The following is a 23,042-nucleotide window of genomic DNA, read 5'->3' as shown; positions in this document are numbered from 1 at the left end:
AAGTGCTCTGCGGGTAAGTTCACAACCTCCTGAGAAGTATTTGAGTAATTAAGTAACAGATAACTATGTATTTACACTCCCGCTACACACGCTGTCAACACATTCGTAACAACGGGCATCCTTACACAGCGTTACACTGTATTTTCCCCTACTTTCTCCATTAGCGAGGTTCCATCACGGTGCTGTACCCGAAGCCTGGAACCCAGGGCGGCATCTGCTCCTCCAAGTCCTTCTCCAGGCAGGACCCGAAGGCGGCAGAGGAAGGTGCAAAGCAGCCGTGGGACCCCTGCTGCCACCCCAGACCCGACCCGTGCTGGGCGAGAGGCAGGCCCCTGCTCCCGCGGTGCTGCTCCCGGCCCGCCCGGGTGCGCTCCCGGCTGGCCGCCTGCCCGGGGAGGGGGCGGTGGCCGCGGGGCCCTGCCACCCGGAGGTGTGTCCCGCCCTAGGCGCGGCTCCCGCAGGTACTAATCGCCGCGCTGCCCCGGCTCCCTCCTGCACTGCAGCCCGCTTCCCGGAGCCCGCGGCCGGGATGTACGGGGGGCAGCAGCAGCTGCAGCCCCTCACGCTGCCCCCGCACCTCCAGCAACAGCAGCAGCAGCACCACTACTACCGGCGCCAGCAGCACTACAGCACGCTCCCCGCCCCCCGGCGGCCCCTCTCCTGCCCGGAGCCGCCGCCCCGGCCCCTGCCCTGCCGGGACCCGCCGCCCTGCCCGGAGCCACCGCCGCCGCCGCGGCCCCCGCCGTCCCGGGACCCGCCGCCCTGCCCCGAGCCTCCGCGGCCCCTGCCGTGCTTCGATCCCGCGCCCCACCAGCAGCAGGACGGCAGCGTGGCGTACGACCGGGTGCGGACCTACGGCCCCGGCTGCCGGAGGGTGAGCACGTCCTGCTCCTCCCGGGCGGCCTCGCCGCTGGAGTGCTCGCACGGCTACCAGCAGGTCATCGCCGGCTGCGACCCGCCGCAACAGGTACGGCGTGCGCCGACGGGCTTCCCTTACCCTGCTGCCCCTGACCTGTCTGCGCTGGTGTCCCGTTCCCGCCGGGGCTGGGGTTGGTGTGAAGCCAAAGCCCGCCCGGGGTGCAACAGCGGCGGCGGGCCGTGAGCCAGACACCTGTGTGCCGGCGGGCACGGAGGAGCGGGGAGGCCGCGGGGCTCCGGGGTGCTGCACGGCCAAGAGGAGGGTCGGGACGGGACCGCCGGGGAGGGGGAGTGAGGCCGGGCAGTGCGGAGTCGTCTTCCTTCAGATATAGCGGGGGCGACTCGTCCGTGCCCATGACTGGCTCCAGAAACACCCGCCACAGCACCCCGTGTGGGGACGGCCGCTCCTCCGCCTCGGCTGCGGCGGGGAGGCCCGACGTGGGCCCCGCTGCCCTGAGGGTAGGGCCAGGCCCGGCCGCGCCCTGCGGCCACCCGGGAGCGGAACGGGTCATCCCCAGACCTCCCCGGGACCTTGCCTTTAGCTCTTGCTTCAGGCGGGCGAGGAAAGCTTCGCTTCGCACAACCATAACCCGTCTGAATCTAGAACTCCTAGCGTGAGTGTCCCTTTAAATTTCTCCTTTCCAGTTTGATTGTCAGTCCCGTATTTGTTCCCTGTTAGTTTGATTGTCAGTCCCATATTTGTTTCCTGTTTGGCAAGTCCAGTTCGCATTTACGTTTTAATTTGAACCCTTAAACACCTTATTCTGTTGCGATATTTTTTCCCATTTTGTCAATGGGATGCTAACACTGAGGCCCATGCTGCTGCTCCTGCAGGCTGAGTACTCCTGTTCCACCGACGGGATGTGCACGAGGCCACTTACTTGGTGCTACTTGTGTAAATATAATATAAAGGCATGTGTGCTTAATGGTTGTGTTTGAATCAATGATGCTAATAACCTATGCGACTGTGCAGGTAGGAAGTACGAGAGTTCATTTAGTTCTGCTTTAAGTCTGCACAATGTAGTTCAGCAGGTTTGGTGCTGGGTGCATGTTCAAGGAATGGCTTGAAGGTATTAATGGAATTTAATGTAATTTTAACGTGTGTGATTTGGTATCAGAGCTAAATCTTAAAAATAAAACTAGAAACCAGTAACTTAAGAACTGCTTTAAGTATAGAACCAGAAAAGATCAGAATTTATTCTTACACCATTTTTTCCTCTCGTACATCAGACAGTTGGTAGAAGTGGAGCTGGTGTGTTGTACTCGTTATACTCAATATGGCAACACATGTTTGTTTCGGGTTATACTCTCATTTAATTTTCTTTCCTGTAGTATAAAAATATTTATCTATGAAAAACGGGGATTAAGGTCAGTACAAAATCAGATTTCCTTTCAAAGCTATACTCATGTAGTTCAAGGGCTGCCTGCCTCTCAGGATGCCTTCTGTAGATTCTGGAAAGTGAGCCACTTCACTAATTGCTTTTATAGAGTTGGATATGACAGGCACAGTCCTGCTGTATCAAAGCTGCTAATCCCTCTTTTGCAGGATGCAGGGCAGGAGTGTAAACACTGGTCTCTCACCTCCCAGATAAGTGATCTGCTCAACTAGGCTAGATGATAGTCTGAATTGCATTCAATTAATTAAATATTCATTAGAATAAATACTGCAGTCCCAGGCTTCCTCTACTTAGATAAGTACGTGAACAATTTGATTATAGACTCAACTGCTGTCTCTGCTCTATGAAGTATATTTAATTTTCAACATCTGTTTTAGTCACTGAATCCATTAAGTCCTGCTAATGAAAAATAATTTGCTGAAGTGTTTTACTGGATTAGACTTTAAAGACAAAAGAGGGTGTAGTTAGATCAGGCTGTGGGTTGCAGTTTTAATGGTGGAGAGGGAAGGTGCCTCATAGAGATTATTAGGAAGTTATTAAAGAAGAAAACAGCGAACAGGGAAGTTGGCTGGGAGTAGGCAAGTTGCATACTTGGTGCTGAATGGGAGTTGTCAGAAAGAAGTGCAGGGAGGAGTACAGGAAGCTTCAGTTGCCCTTTGAGCACATCACGAATAGCTGCATAAACTGAATAACATGATGGTACCAGACTCGCACACGGGTTTAAGTGAACACTAGAATTCTCAGTTTATGGCAGGCTAGAGCTGTAGTTTCAGCTCCTTACTGTTGATAAGGTGAAGAGCAATCTTTGAGCAATATTTAATTTACTTTTGCAGAGCTATAGTAGGTTAATGATAACAAATGTCTACATCACTGTCGATACACTGTTGTCTTATTTAGTCATATGATGTGTTCTGGTGTGCTTTGTGTATGTTTGTAATAAGGTAGAGGGAGGGAAAATCTGAAACTGGCGTGTGCAAACAGTACCCGATTGTATTTTTTTGTAGTAGGATTCAGTTTTCTTTACTTTTTTGGTCTAACTTTGTTTTATCCTTGATGTAGAAGCCAAATGCTGTTCCCAGCCATGACAAGCTTCATCTGGAGTAATTCACGGCAAATTTTTCTCTCATCTGCTTGATCTAAGTGAGGAATGTTGTTTAGAATAAATTCTCCTCTAGCATGGCTTACCCGTATGACCCCTTTCAGTGTGGTCATAAAAGATGATGCATGAAATGGCACACACAAGATGTCTGCTGTCAGTGCAGAGGGCGGAATCCTGAAAGCCTTCGTAGGAGTTGTCTACCCATGTGAGAAAATCTGTGAGCAAGATCTTTTCATGGCTGGGCTCTGTTCTGTGAAGGGCTCTCGCTTCCCATTGTGGAAATGGTATAATATTAACCAGCTTGTAAGATCTGTATTGTTGGAAACAGCCCTCAAAGGTAGCCTGCCATTTCCCTATTTCAGCTGCCAAATGTGACTCATAAATTCTGATGGGATTGCTGGTAATTAACAAGACAATATGTTATGGGTGAAAGGTTTTGACGTGGATTAAATTCTCACCTTAATCGTTGGTTTGTCTGAAGCTAAGGGGAACTTGTTGAAATGCGACTTAGTGTACTCCTTTGGTTTTGTATAAAACGTGTACACAATAACTGGATAAATCTATGGAATGCTTATTTTAAAATTGAAATATTTAAAAATCTTAAAGACTAACAAAAATTGTTATTAAAGTATTAGCATATACCTTTTGAAATTATCTTTATAAACATAGGCCCAGATCAGGCTGCTGAAAATCCCAAACCCAGTCACTCCGCTGAAATCTACAGCAACACTGTTATGCTGGGCTTTCCACTTCAAAATCCCAGCCTCCTCTTCCTTCTCCCAGTTGCACAACATTGCATCTCTGTAGTGTTGTAGGGAACTTGAGAGTAGCCTGAACTGTGCCCCTTGGGAATGATGGAAAAATGGAAACAGCCCGAGGTCATCTTCAGTGGCAGTGTACCTCCTGTGGCACACTTGTTGCTTCAGAGGCCTCAGAGGTGGCATCTCCTGGTGAGGAGCAAGGGACTGTGTGTGGGTACTTCAGGCTGGCACAGTCACAGGGTTTCTGGCTTCTCGGTTCCCTCCCAGCCTATGCAGGTCCAGCCTGCTTGGCTGGTAAGGGAGGAAGGGCAGGCAAATCCATGTTTATGAGGGAGCGAGGGAAATGTATCTGCATCAAAGTCCTTTGGAAATGAGAGTTTGGGTATCTTAAAAATAAGCATGATTTTATCCAAGCAAAACATTGGTCCTATGTAATATTCCACATATGATTAGACTATCCTTTTGAATATTATAAAAGTATGTTTTAACTTAAAATGCTCTGATCTTCTCAGTTCTGAGTGTATTCCTCTGAGAACACATAGGTAACTAGATAAAATAGCTTTGAGCATTATCCTCTCTAAACTAGACTGTGTGAGTTACATATCCCAAAGCCCTGTGGCAGGAGGATTTAGTTCAGGCAGGTTTGTCCAACTTTTCAGTAGATTTAAGATGTGTCTTTTGATTTCGTGCACAGTGCTCATCTTGTTTTCATGTGCCATACCATAGTACTCAACTCTGAATAAGAATTATTACCACGATACTCATGTCGCAGCACTGGAGTGCTCCAAGATGACGCCTTCTGTGAAACTGATGTGAAGGAAGCACCAGTGGGCATTCATTCTTTTTAAGTGTTTTTAGCTCTAATTCTGTAGGTGTCTCAGTGATGTAGGGGTTGGGCTGTATGTTCTGAACCTCCCTGATGTTTCTTTTTGGGGTTATGTCCTGATACAGAGAGTTCTGTTGGCATTGGTGGGTTCCTTTCCTTGACAGACCCACCTCAGGTACATGGTGTCTTGGGGAGGCAGCAAGCAGCTTTCCAAGTTCTCTGCAGCAGTTATGATTTTAAGATTTCTTAATTAGTGTGATTGCTGCTGAAACAGGTTCTTTTCCACTTTGATTTCTCTTTCCTGGTGCTGTTATGATTCACTCTTGGGAGATTGGGAAAACCACTTCAGACTTCCTAAACTGCAACAGTTCACAGCTGGAAACTTGACCTACTTCAGAGGTGCTGTTATCCAGTTAAGAATGTCTCCGAGACTGAACTGCAGCAATATAAACTTCCCAAGCACTGTCCATGCGTTAAGGGAAGAAATGATTATTATGAAAACTGGAAGTTTGTGCTGTGGGGAAGAATAACTGGTGTGGCGTGAACTAACAAATGGCCCAGTCGTTAGATTAGATTCAGTGGGAATTTTGCTTACTTGGATTGAAGAACTGGATGTGGGGATGTCAAGCAACGTGCACAATTTGGTACAACGTGGTAGTCCACAAAATGGAAGACAGTGTCTGTGATTGCTTGTAGCCAGTGCTGGGGGAAAAAGTGTCAAAATCTATTTGAAAATGAACCAAACTGCTGTCACTTGCAGATCCCTGTAACGTAAAAAGACATATTTCATTTCTAATTGAAGAATGTGCAAAATGTTCCATGTGGGCATCTTTTTTTCATAGGTGTCAATTGTGGAGTTTTGTGACCACTTTTAGAAGCAATTGCCACTGCTGGGTGCATTCGGTAGTGGCCGATGGGATATGCTGGCAGTGCCTCAGCCCTTTCAGTTTGGTGTTTAAGCAAAATACAGATTTTCTTCCCTTACTGAAACGAAAAAAAAAGAGTGTTTAAGGTGTGCATCCATTTATAGCAGCTGACCTTGATATGTAGCTGTAAAGACTGTCAGTAAAAGACAGTAGCTGTGGAACAGGGACATGAGATTCTTGAAGACCTAGTCCGATATGCCAGCTTTGATTTGTTTCTTGTTCGGTTGGCACTTAGAGAAAATAAGGACTTAGTCCCTCAAACCTGCAGAGAGATGAGTGAGAAAAACCAGACTCTTAAAACTGAGAGCAACAGGTTGTGTACTGCCACCCTGTACATGGCCTGCTTCCTTTGGGGTGGAAAGGCCCTGGCTGTAAAACTTTCTAGGCGATTTTGGCCAGTGGATCTCTGTGTTTATAGCAGTAAACACAGATGACAGTATTCAGGTTACTGTGGAATCCACATAAGGCTGAGCTCTGAGCATAAAGATGTTTTAGAGGTTAAAGTGCAATCATCACAGAATCTTTGAATTTCTTTCTCGCAGGGCACTTTTCGACGGATTATTATTGAGAATCCTGATCAGGTAAGAAAACTGTTTCCTGCTGGAGTTCTACTTGTGTACCTCTTCCTTCCTTAGTCACCCTGATCTGGTGAAGTGCTCAGCTACGTCCATCAGGGGATGCTAAATATGTTGAAATACATGGCCCATACCGCTGATGGTGAGAGATTAAATTATAGGGATTGAAAACACTACAGAATTGCTAGTCAGGCTTCCGAACTGTCAGCAGTGAAGTCTCTTAACATGCTTCAGTAATGTTGCTAGCGGAGATGAGTTTCTAAGTGTTTCTACTATGCTTATTTCAAATATTGTCTAGGTGGAAGCACAGTCACTTTGTTTCCAAATGGACGTACACTCAAATGTACATATCCTAAAGAGCTATCTCAAAGTGTCCATGTCTTCAAATCACAAAAAATCCCTTCTCACGTTTTAGTCAAAATTGCATTAATCCTGAATTTTCTGTTTGATGTACATGAATGTTTTAAAAAATGTTTTGCAGGAGCCATTATCCCCGTTTCTTAGAGGGGCAAATTTCTCTCCTGGAAATAATGTCATCTATGAAAAGACAATAAGAAAATATGAGCTATTAAATCCTCTCCAAGTAAGTTGGTTGTTTATATTATCTGATGCAAAAGAAAATTGCACTGGTAGCAGGAATATGATGCTTCTGGGATGGGGCTTTTTTGGGGTGGTTTTGGTAGGGTTGTTTTTTCCTCGTTGAGGTCTAGGACACAGTCTCAAAGCAAATGAAGCAGTTTCTGTAAGGAGAGCAGGAGTTGGAGTGTTGCTGTATTTTTACTAAGAATTTATTATTTCAGACGAACAATGAAAACTGCTGTTGTACCACCTGTATTGTCAGTCAGATAAATCTGAAGATTGACTGGGAGTTAGTTACTTGACTGAGAGTTAGTTACTTGACTGGGAGTTAGTTACTTGACTGGGAGTTACTTGCAGTAGCTCCACAACAGAACCAAAAAAAAACCCCAAAATAATTGAAAATACACATTATTTATTATTTGTTTTTACTCATTCTTGAAAAAATGTATTTGGCAAAGCTGTCTGAAATTTCATCTTAGTCCAACTGGAGTTCTCTTTCTAATCTCTGAAATACTTAATGAAACAGGATGTGTGATCTCAAGTAAATAACGGAGGTCCCCATTGCCTGAATATGGTACGAATAACAACACAATGAAACAACATAGGAAAGGTCTCGTGCTTTTCATTTGCAGTCACTAAAATTTGAGGAGTTAGTGAATTACTGGTTGTAATTCACCAGTTTCGTTACAATGACAGTGTGAGGCAAACTCTTGTTCAGCTAGGAAAAAAAGCACCTTTATCAGGCTTATTAAAATATGTGAAGCTGTCATTAGTTCTTCCATGCAAACCCACATTTCATTCATTTATATACTTATGTGAAGCTTCCATGTGATTAGGACAATGTCCATCAGCTTAAAACAATCCATTCTTGTTTCCAGGAGAAGCAGTATCAGTTCTCCCGCCAGTGCCAGAGTCCCCAGCAAGTGGAGCAGTGCCAGGCTGCCCAGCCCTGCCAGTACTCTGAGCAGTCCCAGGTCACTCACCAGTGCCAGCAGACACAGACCAGCAGCCCTTGTGAAGTAATTCCAGTCTCCGTCAGCGATGACTGCAGAGGAAATACAGTGAGGAGGGTGACAGTGCAAACCTGTGAGCCGGTAAGAATCACCTGCTGAATGTTCACAGTGTATTTTTGTTTTGTATGAAGAGTATAAAACTTTACAGATACATAAAATTGCTAATCTCCAATCTCAGAAGCTTTTGTTCATAGTAGGGTAATTAAGCACCATACAGCCATTGTAAGTGAACAGCAGAGTTCAGGTATCTGTTGCAGGTAACTTCGTTGTACACTGTGGTTGCAGGTGTTGTCTGGAAATGTCCAAGGCTTTGACAGATGATGTTAAGAGGAGAAAAGGGCTGCTTTAAGTGTTTTGTCTATTTCTTGTTGGCACCAAGCTGCAGTTAGGAGTATTGACCAATCATTCTGTGGTCCTTTTAACTCTGTTAAGTCTTGCTGTTTTGTTTCGGTTTTTTCTTTATCTGGGGGTGTTACCCATTGATTTAGTCAGGTTTCATCAGTCCCTGTACAACAAAGACTGAATAATGTAAGGCTTAAGCCTCTAGTTTTGGAGAAAAAGTACATTAGTTTATAAACTTGACATACATCAATTCAAGATTGTTTCTGCCTAAACTGATCAGTAAGGATTTCAAATATATTTCAATTTGCTGTACAAGTATTTGACATAGATTCACAGGAAGCACAAAATTACCTTCCTCTGCCTTTCATTTTGCATGAGGTTGCAAGTTCTGGAGTTTCTAAGGGCTGCAGCAGGCTTGCTATACATGTGTACTGTTGTTTCAGTTGGGAAGGGAGTGTAGCTGTCCTTCCTGTGCACCTACTCAATAAACAGGTGGCAAGACAAACATATACTTGGTGACCTCAGTGCTAAACCTCTGTGGAATCTTCCATAGCCAGATACTTCCATAAGCCAGCATAGGTACACTCAGTTCTGGTTGCTGCTGGAATCCTTTTACTGTTCACATACATTAACATTTGGACTGTGGCAATACAACTGCCATTTGCACAGTGGGGAATCTGGCACCCAGCTGGGTTTATCTGGGTGCTGCCCACAGACATTCATCCACTGCAGCCAGGGAAGCATGTATATTAATGAGATTTCCTAATTCTCAGCACTTTCCATATTAGCATAATGATGACACTGCTGCAGAAGATGCTACTCTGCGTATTTGTTGGTGGTGTAAAGGAAGCTATTTGTTTCTGTAGAGTTTACTGAAAACCAGAAGACATGGAAGACTCAATACCAAGGAAAAGAACAGTGTAAACAGATTGCTAATTGTTAAGAGCAAACAAAACCAAACCCTGTAGCATGTTCATGTTCAGCTTTCATCCCAAAGAAGGGAACTCAGTTGTGACGTTTTTGCATATCTCCTGCTAGGTGAACTGTGCTCAGGAAAATAATGACCAGCTGGACTGCCGCTACTTCGGTGAGCTCCTGGCTGAGCTGCACCGCAAGACCAACGACTTGCACAGTTGTTTACTGCAGCATGTGGAAAAGATAGGAGGAAGGTATTGGCATTGTATCTGTTCTGTTATTCCCCTGTTCCCGAGAGCCTGCCATTGCACAGCTGAGAGGACAGTATTGTTTGCAAATGGGGTTTTTTTCTTCCCTGATGAGTAGAATTGACTGTATTTTACATACTCATCTAATTTGCTGAGTAACTGAGGACATACAAATGCTGTAAGCCAAGTAAATGTATTGAATTTGATGCTTTTCCCAATTGGTTAGACTAATAGGCAGTAAGAATTAGGCATGGCTGTTTGCACATAAACAAGTACACTTAACAGCATTCTCTGACATACATTTAATGATACAATTCTATTCCTGTGTCCTGAAGAAACAACCCAAATGTCCAGATTGCCATTTCCTTTGCTGTGCCATGTTGTTATGTTATAGCATGGATTATAAGGCAGTCCCTATAAGGCATAAATCCAGTGTGTTTATGCAAATTAAAGTTAAGCAGGTATTCTGCAGAGCCCTGCACATTGTCTTTAAGAAGAAACACAGCATCACAGCAGCCAGTAATCTGAGCTTGCACAAAGTTCTTACTTCTCCCTCACAACTACTAGTTCATTCTTCCCCCTCACTCCCAGTCTTGTTTGGTGCTTTCCAAGGTCACTTAAATAAGAAAAGTGGGGAAGAATGGAATTTAAACCACACACAGACCCTGACACTGCAATGTAAACAGTTCAGGCATGTCAGTATGTTGCAGCATAGTTCTGGGTAAACCATTACCCAGCCAATTAAGACTGTAATGGGATTAACTGAACACAACTGGGGTAACTACGCAGAGAAAGGAGGTAGCCTGTGTTAACTGTACTACTGTTAGCAGTCCAGTTTCCTCAGATAGTTCTATGTGGAGTTAGGCACCTCATGTTGCCTAACACCTTAGAAGGAAGGTAACGGCTCTTAATCTGGCAAAGAACCTTCCTTGCTCTGTATTTTAAAGATAATCCTTGTACAGTTGTGAATGTGGACTTGAATAAATGTCTCAAGAAGCTTTCTGTTAATTGGTCCCTTCGATTTTGTCTGTTTTACAGGAACCATGACATTGAATTTACGTGTCAGGTAAGCATCAGGCATGCTCTTGGCAAGCTCTTCCCCAACAGTGTTAAAAGCAGCAGTGTGGATCCTGAAGCAAATTAGGCCCAGCCAATTTAAACGAAGGATGCTGGTCTTTGTCAGTTAATGATCCCTGCTTGTTAATAACATTCAGAGTCTGAATCCTACAGCAAGACACATATTTGCAAATGTGATAACACTGAAATTCTGGTAATTTGCGTTATTCCAGTCTGAGAGTCAAATTCTGAAAAGTCTTTCCTGTTGTGCCTAATGGTTTCATTGTAAAACAAATTCTCACAGCCACACGTATTTTCACTACATGTGTTTTGCAAAGCAACTTTCACTGTCTTGCCAGTAAAGCTGCAGCTCAGGAACACACGCTGCCTTGCTCTGCAAGGAGTGAAGACAGTGCCTCTCACAGGAACGAGAGGAATGTGAGCTGCCAGAACAGGCTTCCCATCTACAGCAAGCTTCCTTTTACCAGTCAGGCCACAACAGACTCGTCGGCACCTCTGTTACGTTGTTAAAGGCATTGTGTGCACAGCAGAAATATTTGTCTAGGACGAAATCACATGAAGCAGTGTCTCCTGTGACAGGCTGCTCATCTCTTCTTTATTGACAGTCTGTGCAGGAGAAACGCAAGGTTTGCTCCTGTCCTCGACTGCTGGGAGTTCTGTTCTAGTGTCACCTCCTACTCCTGGAGAGGATTATTTTGAATACTGCTTGTAGAATAAATGTTACCCTTAGTGATTTGAATGTATGCTGCATGTATCACTTCATCTCGGGTTTTATCTGCCACACATATATATGGCTTTAGAAATTTTCTGGATACACTTTGATCTATTTTTGTTCTTATTTGCCTTGTACTAAAGATCTTTTTCATAGAAGAGCTGTGTAATTAATGAAGAACCCACATTGTGATCTTACAGGCAAAATTCTTAATCAAGATGTCTCCCCTTTCCTCCCTTCTTTGCTTAGACTGAAGATATTGAAGAATTAATTCCCAAAGGACTCTCTGAGGCAACAAAGCAGCAGATTCGTTATCTCCTCCAGGTACCTGAGTGGGGTGGAGGGTGTGTGTGGACGTCTGTAGTAACTTGAAACAATAGAAGTTGGCTTACACATACCAGGGACTTTATGTAACACACTTAACTCTCTATTCTTATTCACTTTTTCCTAGTGTAAAGAGCATGGAATCATACAGGTGGCTTCAAGTGATGTTGTAGCAGTTGGTTCCACTTGCTTACTTGCATATTTTAAACTGAGCTTTACTGGTGCTTTCTTCCAGTTTCTCTGGAAACCATCTTGGCTTTTAATCAGTCACAGGAGAACACAGACCTTTAATCTTTTAGTTATTACTGCTTTACTTTAAAAGCTAAAGGCAAGCAGTAGGTGCTGAACGTTGTATTTGGTATTGGTTGCCAGCTACATACAATGCTTGTAACTCAGGTCTCACCTTTTACCAATATCCTGGTTAAAAACCCTCTAACAGATCGCATTGTGCTGAGGCACACTTACGACATGCAGTAGCAAACCAGAACTCTTTCTGGCATGGTTACATTTATAAAGGCTTTTGTTTCTTCAGATCTTGTTCTTTAGCTGCCTTACCATTACCTGCCTTTGCGATCACCAGCCACATTAAGGCAGGCAGATGAGTTCTGGTAATGGCTGCTTGTTTGTTGCCTCCTATCACTGTAGTACTCTACAGTATGGTGGTTAGTACAGCACTGCGGGTGTGTTTATACCTGGCCTCCCTGAGGTAAGGGGGATGTGTGCTCTGGCTTCACATCCAAGAAGGACTCTGAGCTCTGTCAGACTGCTCAGGGAATGATTATGTGGGGTATGCCCAGAGGCTCATGTCTAGGAGCACAGAGAATTTCACTGTAGGAGTACATGAATTTAGCAACCTCTGACACTTACTAATTGCTGAGTGGGGACTTCCTGATACTTTTCATAGCCTAAACTCAACCATTTTGACTTAATTTCTTCTTTTAGTCTACTCTTAGAGTGTATTTCACAGTAAAACCAACTAAACTGAAAGTCAAAGCTGAAATTCCATTTTAATTAAATCCCGAACAAATGGGTGGGTTACACTGGAAATGTTATTTTTTTGACACTTTAGTCACATCATAGGGATATGGGGATAAAAAAGTAGGACATGGGCTCATCACTGTATTGATGGAGATCTTGATGGCTCTCCTCAGCCCAAATTATCACCAGACGAAGTGGAGGGAGAGAGTCAGAGGAAAGGAAACGGGCAGGAAGATTTCACTTTTGTCCAGGTAGTAGAAAAATCATTTGTTTGCCTGGAATGTTCAGCCCTTCCAGATGAGTCAAAACTTGGGGAATTCCTTTGTGTGTTCTTTCAAAACCTGTTATTATTCTTTCAAATATCATAAGTGTGTCAGGAAACACAACCGTCTGTGTTTTAACGTGAATCAATACACAGCTGTTTACGTGCATGGAAAGAAAATCCAGGAACAGGGTTAGGCTGCTGTGCACGACTGCCCCTCTTCATCCAGTCGCCTCCTTAATCTTTGGCATCTTTTTCCTTTTGAAGGGAGGAGTTGGTTGTATGGCTTTTATTTAGATTTTGTACAGTTTTAATTAAATTCTTTTGCCCCTGGCTGCAAGCGCTTGGCCAGATCGCGGGTGCTGCTGCTTCCTCTGTGCTTTCTCAGGTGGGGTAGAGCACTACTGCTACTTTCTTAGCATCCGTCACAAATGACTGTGCAATATAACACGTTTGTGTTTCCCTGTGTTGCTGTACAGATGCAGTTCTTTACTCTCATGTTCCATTTTAAAAACTTTACCCTGTGTTACAAGGCAGCAGTGTAAAACCTGTGCCTTTTGCAGAACAAACTGCATGAAAATGGGCTGCTTTGTAGCAACTGGGGGCACGCTGCAGTAGCTCCAAGAGTAGTTGTTTTCAGTTGTGCAGCATTTTCTGTTCTACCTTGTCAAGCATATTGTAAACAAAGCTGATCCATGAATCCATTTCCATTTTCCCCCTCCTAGATGAGAGTCACATCAGATAAATCTTTGAGACTTGTGCTTTCCACTTTCAAGAATCTACGTGAAGAGCTTTGCCACCTGCAGGATGACTTGGGGGTAAGGCACTTTTGGAAATGGCTGGTTCATTACTGGGCTTGCAAGACTCGCTCAGTGGATGGGGTGGATTTCTTTCTAGCAGTGGTCTTCAGCTGATCAGTCTGAAGCCTAAACCCACCAAATACTTTCAAAGAAATGACCCTGCTGAGTGAAATCAGATTTAAAGCTCTGAATTGTGATCCACACTGGTGTTGTGATGGAACTATAGTTTTACTTTAGACCTGGGTAAGGGGTGGACACCAAGTGGCTATTTACTAGCGCTGTTCCAGGAATCAGGGGACCTCAGTTCCATTTACCCTGACAGAGTTGCATTTCTCACCTTATTAGAAAGCTGGTGTCAGCTCATGGCATTAACAGCTCCAGTGATTCACCTGGGTACAGGCTTCCCACCTGGAAGCTGGAGCTCTATGGCCACACATATGGTAGACAGTAGATAATTGCTGTTAGGAAAGCAGAAACCTTTCCCACACTAGCCCAAGTACTCAGCCCCACTGGAAACATGGAAATGCCAAGTTTAGGGAGGGGAGTTTTAACTGTTACCTTTAACAGAGGACAAGGAGTTTGTACAGTGAAGTGGTTTTGGATTGGGGTTTTTCATTGGTTTCTGTGATTCTGTAAATACCTGAGTAATTCTGTCTGGGGCAGACTGAAAGAGCGGGGTTCAGGATCCCAGTGCTTACCACAGCACACAGCCAGCTACTGTAAGTGTGCGATGTAGTTAAAAACCCCCATTGTTTCAAGAAAATGGAGTATTTTCTTACTTACCAACTGCTCAGTATGTTTCACTTTGAATACAGGGAAAGTTTACTAAACAATTACAGCTATTGACATAAATGCTTTTGTCTTGCAGAAGTTAGAAACTGACAATGTGTTACTTAAGAAGGATTTGGCTTTTAAAGATTGTCAAGTAAAAGAGTATGAAACTATGCTGGCTTCTCTGAGAGAGAATAATCGTCAGCAGCAGGTAAGTCTAAACCTGTATTTTCAGTGTCATTAGTCAGCTAAAAACTAGCCAGTGTTTGGCTGTTGAGCATTCCAAGTAATTGGTGCCTGGTACCTGTTGGGGTGCGCATGTCATCTGTTACTTCCTTAAGGAACACTGTGCCCTCCTCCCATTTCTGTGCTTTCCAGCAAGGACTCAGAGAGAGTACTGCAAAGTGTCGCTCTCTGGAGGAACAGCTCCTCTGCCTTCGGCTCAGTGAGGGAGAAAAGGATTGTCAGCTAAAGGAGCTGGAGTTCTGCAAGCGTGCCTTGGAGCAGGAGATTCAGAGCCTCAGGCTGCAGGTAACAGGCTCACTTGTTCTGTGTCCAGCAGCTGTTATTCACAGGTACAGATGCATTAATATAGGAAAATTAAAGATGAAAGCTCTCTTTTAAAAATGAAATACAATCTCATTTTCTGCAGGCCTGCTCTAATCCAACCTTGCAGACCACCACGGATGAACTCTCCAGCCGTTACGTAGAGATGATCAATAACTTGAGGGAGGATAAAGATCGCGAGATCCGCAGCCTTAGGGTAAGTTGTTTAGCTTGGCACATGTGTGCTCCTCCCCCTGTACACCTGGAATTGAACAGCTTCACTTTAGATTAAGGAGTGGGAAAAATCAACCAGGTATCTTTTGGTTCAGCAATTCCTTTATACACACTCATGACAGTTCAGGAACCCTTATGGATCACATCAAACTGTAATGTAAAAATCAATACAGTTTCTTAGATGTAGAAAATAGGGATTAATCAGGTAGGAAAGATTGCCAAAAGGGACATTTTGAGTGTCCTGGTAAAGTAAGACACTAAAGAAGAGACACCGGAGAGAAAACAAAACTCCCAGCCAAACCCATAAGTAGGAAGTGTCTCTCACTTAAGTCCTTACAGTAATAATTTACCACCCTAGCAGCCAGTTCCACTGGTTAAGTGCTGTATGAACCCCAGTTATAAGGCTGTTAAACTCATACTGGGTAGAACTCAGTCAGCATTTCTGGATTTACAGTGCAGCTCAACATTCTCACTTGACAATCTCTGGTTCTCACTGTTCATGGAGCTCATGAAAATTATACACCTGGAGCCCTGGATACTCCTGCCAGGTGACCTGCAAGTAGCTCCAAACACCTGACTGTCCCTCAACACGTGTTTTGCAGTCTCAGTTATGCCAATTCCAGCAAGACATATCAAGGAGAGAAGGAAGCAACAGTGACTTGCAAATACGGTTGCATGAACTGACATCAATGTTGGAGGAGAAAGATGCTTTTATTAAACAACAGCAAGAGGTAAAATAACACAAGATTTCTCTTTTAACAATTTCTGTATTTAAGCCTTTGCTTACTGCATAGGTGGAAGCATGCCAGAAGCCACCAGTGCTCTCCTGCTTCGGGAATCGGGGTTAGGATATTTACTGCTGTCCCTCTGCCAGACTTTTGGCAGGACAGACATTTCTGATTGCTCTTTGAGATGAATTTCTGCAAATTCTTTGTTGTGACTTTAGGGAATGCATCAGGAAACATGACTGCATCTGAATGCTTACTTTTGGTTTTCTCAGGACCTCTTCAGACTGAAGCATGAGAAGTTATCTGGCAGTCAGTCCCCTGCTGTAACTGCTGTCATCACCAAGAAGTAATGTAGCTATTGTTTCTTAAAAAGACCTCCTTTTGGTTTTCCCTTGTGGAGCCTCCATTACCTGAGTTATTCCTGCAAATGGCTTAATAGTGCCTATTCACCTTGAAGAGGGAAAAGTTGAGCTAGGCTTTCCTCTCTCCAGGGAGCATTCCATACTAAGCATTGCAAGAGCAATTGGAGGGGTGGCCAGCACATTTAAACAGCAATGTTTAAATGCCCGTATTGGCAGTTTAGTTACTAGTGGCACTCTGGGGGGATGTAGGACTGGAAGGCCAACATGACACAATCGGAGTCTGTGACTTGGATATGGACATGTGCATTGCAGTTCACAGGTTTGCAACTCTTACCCTCACAGGTACAGGAATCAGTACCCTATTCTGGGACTCCTGTCTGATGACTACAAGGTTACATCACCTGTCAATAAATCACAAACTATTGTCATTGAAAGGACAGGAGAGATATGGAAACACGTAAGTTTACCTGGGGATTGACTGTTTGGTCTCTGAAATTCTTAAGTATTCAATTTAACTTCAAAGAAAGTATCAGCCAAAACTGACATCCAGGTCAACTGAACTTGGCTGATTAAAGACCAGGAACTGTCCTGTCTATTGCAAGGAGGCAGTAATTGGTGGGTGGGGTATAAATAAAACAACCTTTTGTTGTTTTCTTGTACACATAATTACCTGTAACAAAAGCAGCAGCCCTGTCCCACACCAGGCTCTGCCCTCGCACGAGGCAGCCTTTGGGCATCGCTGTACCAGGAAGTTAGTTAGGTAGGAGCTTCTTCTGTGTTGGGCTCCCAGGGGAAGGAGTGTTTTGGTGGGCAGTACTCCTCTGAATCATGAGTACTAGTGACTCCACACTATTATTAAAATATGTTAAGCACCATATCCGTGAAACCTGCATTGAGACAGGGCCATGACTAACCCAGGAACTGTGGAAGAGTGAACTGCTCCTTGAAAAGTCACCAGAGTAAAATAGAAAACAGGAGTGCTGAAGCTGTTTATGTTACAGGGCACAAGGTCACCATGCCAAGCCTCTGTACAAGATAGAGGCTTGAGCAGGAGCAACATGGGCAGCTCCCAGCCACGTGTGTGACCAGTGGAGTCTGACGATGCTGTCTGTAGGCACAGTACAGTAGAGCAGCACCAATCTGTATGGGAAGTAGCTTTGAGGGTGGGAAACTACCAAGGTAAAGACAATTACCTGAGCAGATGAAGGGTAAAACATCTGGCATGTTCTAAAAGGATACATTACCTGAAGTAGGATTAAGAAAACAAAAAGCAGAGGTAACTGGCAAGCAGCAGTTCTACAACTGATTTAAAACTCATTCACCTGCATTGCAACCTAATGAAATGCAAAGGAATTCAACATTAATTAAAGAAGTTACAAAAATAAAGCCCAACCCGCTGCCTTGAAAAGTTAAGTCAGACTTTCCATTATCAAAAATGGCAAAGATGAGCGCACTTGGCAGTTGAGATCAGTATCATTAATGAGAACTGTTGTATTTAAGTTTCCCAAGGTCTCTATCAATCACTACTGCAAGTTTCAGCTGAAATGAAATTCCTTTGCTGCAAGATAAACTTGCTGAGTTACAGAAGTGCCAGTTCTGCCTTTCCTCCAAGCTTCACACGTTCTTTTGCTGTGTTTATGTACCATCAGCCAGATCTGTCTGTCTGCATTCATTACTGAACAAGAGCGCTGATTGGTATCTGAATTGCTGTGGGGTTGTGCTGAAAGCACGCGGCCGGTACACGATACCATCCTGCCCACAGTTACCAGGCTCAGTCCTTCCGGATACTTGGGTGCAAATACTTTAACATGGATTCTAGTCACAGCAGAGAAACTTTTAGGGTGGAAATTTTGCAGTACCTGCTCTTCAGGTGCCCGATACCTTCCTGTTCCTGGTTGTCCTCCCACGTACAGAAAAAGCTGCTGTCCCTGGATTGTGTTTACTCAGATGGGGAAGCCTGACTGTTCCGATGTTGGCCCCTCGCTGAACAAAACCGTTTCCAGCTTAATGACACAACTTTGTCCTTGCCAGTGCTGGTGTTTGGGAGCATGGGTTTGTGAAGGAAGAAAGGCTTGGTGGGCCCTTGAGACACTTCAGAAGTCAGGCTGTTAGAGAACAGAAATACCTCATTAAACGACAGGCTTTACAGACCACGTAGTTTTGTTTATACACAGAAATAAGTCTGTGTATTTTCTTCTAACAAGCTGCTTATTTCTATCAGGAGTGAGAAAGATCTCCAGGCCATCAGAGCTGCTCAGAGGAGTCCACAATGACTTAAAGCTGCTTTACTTTCTGCTATTCTGCATCCCCAAAAAGTTCAGTCTGATAGTGGGAAAGGATGGGGAACATGCCAAGGACATGGAAGCATGAAGATGATGGAGAACACTGTCTCATCATGCACGGTTACCTGTGGCTGTAGTCTGCCACCACCACCTGTGTACAGATGCTACTGGTACTTCACACACATGCTTTTGACACAGAAGAGCGTGGCACACCACGTGTTTGTGGACTTCATTTTCTTGATGTGACTAAATTCTGTTCTTCAGCCAGTCCTGAAGCAATCTGAGATACAAAAGGAAGATGTCTGAAGCCTTTTCCTCCTTGCACTCATAGCCATATTCCACTGCCCTAGCTACTGATGCTGAGAAGTAGGAATGATACAGATCTGTCCTCCAGACACACAGAATGGCTGGTTTCACTGCACACAGATTCCCAGATTGCTGTTCAATCTACCACTGCCTGTCCAAGATGAAGCAAACCCCAGAAACCACCATTATGGGGAACTTCAAAACCACCTCACTGAAGAACACGCATCTGCCTGCGTACGGGAAGCTCAAACACAAAGGAAATGACTTCCACTTACACCAGGTACACAACCTGTCAAATACCAGAGCTGCCCAGTTCAGTGACATCATTGGGCAAATGGTGATTTTAAAGGATGTTGGTGACACTAGGGCTGATGTAGTTCAGGTGAACCTTTATAAGCCATAAATATTTATTTGCTTTGCTTGAAAATGTCAAGAACTTGGTGTACTTCTATATAGAAAAACTGAGAATGAAAACAGCTCCTAGACTAAATTCCGGTATCAGACCAACCTCCCATTTACCGTTCCCACTCCTCACAGGACCACAGGGATTTGGTATTCATAATTGAGGCTCTGTCTAAGCAAAGAATCACAGGGAAAATTTTAAACTACGCAATCAAAAGGTGCTGGGTCTTTATTGTGGGGCTCTTGCTTTGCTCTATTTCTGCAGACATATACTTCTGTTAAGTAATATATATCCCAGGCAATGGTTAATGGTGAAAGAATGCTGTAAGGCCACGTGCAACCACGAAATAAACCTAAGTTTAACTTTCTGAATCATGTCTCTTTGTACTGGAAACATCTCATCTGCTGGAGGGGCTTGTTCTAGGTGGTGCGACATGGCCTGTCCTTCATCCAGCCTGCTCCTCTCAGTGAATCTTTACAAGAAAAGGACTTGTGTTGGGTTCCTTTTCTGGCAGAAGCAAGGGGTTAATGAGTGAATTACATCCTCACCTGAATGAGAGCACCTTGCTCCTCTGAAACGAGTCATTCATGGCTGTAGAGCAGTCAGATACAAGGTACACGCGGAGTTAAAATGCTCTGACACAGAACAGTGTCAGTGAATTCTGTTCCAATAGATCATGTTTGTTACACAGTCACCTAATGACTTTCTACCTTTGGTGACCTGAACAATGAAATAAAAAGGGGAAGACCTCCATATTCTTTAATGCCATCACACTGTTACCTGTGCACAACTGTGCTGCTATCCCAACTAAAATGGACACAAAATAATCTGACTTACTGTGGTCTTGGCTGTGGTCTCAGCTGGGCTTGACTGGTTGGAAGCACTGGTTGGACACAAACCACTCGGAAGAAGCTACAGAGAGTAGAAGCACAAGTTATTAACGGTCACACTCACTGGGCACGTGCAGCAGGCACTGCAGGGTCGTGCAGCAGGCACTGCAGGGTCATACAGCATGTTTGCTAAGCACTGCATCAATCTTATGACCACGTAACAGCATAATACAAGCAGTGAATGCCCTTAAAGGACAGAAACACGCTGGCTCTGACTACAGTTCACATTACAACCCATGACACAGGCCCCAGTGAGGCTAATTCTGTTTTGCATACACAGCTGGCACTGCGATCAACTGGAGACCACAGTGATTGATCTCCACACTTGAGGTGGGTAACATACACAAACTAGTTAAGAAAAAAAAGCCCAGTTTGCTGCTCAGGAAAGGCAGATGTCAATACTGCACTGTCAGCAGGGATCAGCTGCTCCAGGGGTTGTTGAGTGTGTAAGACTTCCACACACTGTAAATGCTACAGAGCTGTGGTCATAACACATTTTACTGACAGATCATACAAAGCAACAGCTAGTGTCAAGCAGCTGAATTAGACCAGCAGGTGAAACAATGGCCATTTGGGGGGGGGGTGTTGTTTTCAAACTAGATTATTTAGAAGGCAAATTTAGTATTTTTTCTTATAAAAGTACATGTACTTGCAGTAGTCTCAGACACTGCCTCTAAACTGAAACTGATTTACCAAACAGATTATTTGTGCTGGAGTTTACAGAAACATTGCTCTCATTTACGCATCTCTGTAAGTATTATTTATCCCCCTAGTTATAAACGGTATGCCTTAGATAATTTTTCACCTCAGTTTCAGTAGGTCCACTTGGACTTCTACATTCTTTCAGGAACAAATGAGAAAGACCGAAGGCAGCATTTACTTTATACATCTACAATAACAGACATACCACCCTATTAGCCTGCCTGTAGGGACAGGGTCATTAAATAAACCCTCACTGCCCACAAGCAGGCAGAGCTTCTTGTTCTTACATTGCAGATGAGGAGAAAATTGTCTTCTGGTTTCTGTCACTGACCTTCCCACACGCCTCTCTGTGCCATCTGAACAGAGGTGCTGCTGCCTTGGCTGCACAACAACAGCAAAGCAGAGCCCTGGTTCAGAAGCTACCACACCACCTCCTGCATTCTGGCTGAAAAGGTGACACAGACTTCAAACACTACATCAAGGTAAGGTACCTTCACTCTGAGAGCGCTCTGCTGCTGTCCTCCATTTTCTCTCTTGATTTCGTTACCTTTAATTGTGCACATCTGAAAAGGAGGAGAGGGATGATGATCAATTCACAAATGAATCCCTTTGCTCCTGGCTTTCAGGAGTTCTTAGGCTGTCATTCAAGTAAAAAGATGCCATAAACAGATCTGACATTTTAGAGCAACCCTTACACATTTGTGAAACTCACTGCTTGCTCACTCAACCAGGCTGCACTGGTACCTCATGTACAGCACTGCAGGAGCAGGCAAAGGAGACACCTAACACAGCCAGGAACAGCCGAACTTCCTCAGTGATTGTGCTTCCTCTCCTCTTTCTCTTGGCCTAGCAGGTACATTCCTTTATCACTCCCTAACCTCTACATCACCCTTTCCTCCACCACCCCTACATCCCACCTGTACTGCACTGCACAGGTCTTTTCATGCCAATTCCTTCCTCTTTCCATCCATCACAGTATTACTTGTTTCTTCTAAACCATCAGAGCCCCCCTAACATCCTAAACACCCTCCCTTTGCTGTTCACCACCCAGCCTGGACAGTTACAAGAAGCTTCCACACCTGCAGCTATGCAGACAGGCATCAGATCTGGACAAAGGAGCAGAAGCGCTGATGGGAATTTCAAGCTACATAACAACACGTAATCCAGCCTCAAGTCATCAACATCTAAGCAGCACTGGACAGACCAGCAGCCAAGCAGAAGCACACACTCTCCCAAAGGTATCACAAGCTGTTGAATTTTAAGTTTTTGCTCAAGCAAAAAAGCTGACAGACTTATTTTTAACACCGTATTGGTAGTAATCCACTAACCTTAAACCTGTGTGGGTGAAGTCTCAAGGCAGATCTTGTTCCCAGTTGTCCTTCTCAGCTAGGTTTCACTGTCCATATGCTGCCAAGAGAATAAACAGACTAGTTAATGTAAAGAAATGTTCCAAAAGCAAACACAACAAACCAGCCAAAGCAAAGCAGTAACTCACAGTGAGAAGGCTGCCTGGGACCATCCCGCTGAGTTTACCAGTGTAGTCCCTCCTCCATGCAGCCATCACAAAAAGCAGGGCACACACACAAAGACTGCACCTGCTTCAAGTCCTGAGCACTTCCCTGATAATAACCAAGTGCAGGTGTGGTTTTTCCAACCACCGTTCCCTCTCGCATGTCTTGAAGAACATGTTCATCGCGGGTCTTAGTGTTCCAAAAGGTACGACTGAGAAGTCACTGACTTAGTGCAAACACCACAAACAACTAAACCATTACTGTGTTACCAACGTTATTCTCGCCCTGAATCCAAACACAGCACTGTACCAGCTACTAGGAAGACTATTAATTCTATCCCAGCTGAAACCAGGACACATTTCTAGCCCCATGTCCTGGTCTGCACCCCATGAACTCTTAGGCAATGTGGGATTAAGTCTTTCTACAAAGTTGGCTACAGAAAGATGCTTAAAATGGTCAAGTACCTGATTGTTCTGTCCATCTGTAAGGTGGAAAAACGAGCCAGCACAGATGTGTGCTTTGTCACAGAGTCAGAATGATCATCTTCATCAGTCT

General features: G+C 44.4%; 1 protein-coding gene across 2 annotated transcripts; it reads left to right on the top strand.

Annotated features, from left to right (window-relative positions):
• The first annotated feature begins 419 nt into the window (after positions 1-419).
• POF1B (POF1B actin binding protein) lies at positions 420-18,715 on the top strand. Of its 2 annotated transcripts, XM_061446144.1 has the most exons (15): positions 421-967; positions 6,470-6,508; positions 6,984-7,085; positions 7,960-8,175; positions 9,475-9,605; positions 10,638-10,665; positions 11,638-11,712; positions 13,678-13,770; positions 14,621-14,734; positions 14,902-15,054; positions 15,176-15,286; positions 15,906-16,034; positions 16,304-16,377; positions 16,736-16,850; positions 18,615-18,715. In XM_061446144.1, the coding sequence occupies exons 1-15, from the start codon at positions 530-532 to the stop codon at positions 18,618-18,620; spliced, it is 1,824 nt and encodes a 607-aa protein (XP_061302128.1). In that variant the 5' UTR covers positions 421-529; the 3' UTR covers positions 18,621-18,715. The 2 variants fall into 2 exon arrangements, with proteins under 2 accessions (XP_061302127.1, XP_061302128.1); XM_061446143.1 differs by lacking the exon at positions 18,615-18,715 and having other exon boundaries at positions 420-967; positions 16,736-17,342.
• The last annotated feature ends 4,327 nt before the right edge of the window (positions 18,716-23,042 follow it).

The sequence above is a fragment of the Pezoporus flaviventris genome, unplaced genomic scaffold, assembly GCF_033815535.1.
Source record: "Pezoporus flaviventris isolate CSIRO_AGI_PZ_B2104156 unplaced genomic scaffold, CSIRO_AGI_Pfla_v1 ptg000005l, whole genome shotgun sequence".
Taxonomy (NCBI): domain Eukaryota; kingdom Metazoa; phylum Chordata; class Aves; order Psittaciformes; family Psittacidae; genus Pezoporus; species Pezoporus flaviventris.
This window is presented reverse-complemented; position numbering and strand designations above follow the sequence as displayed.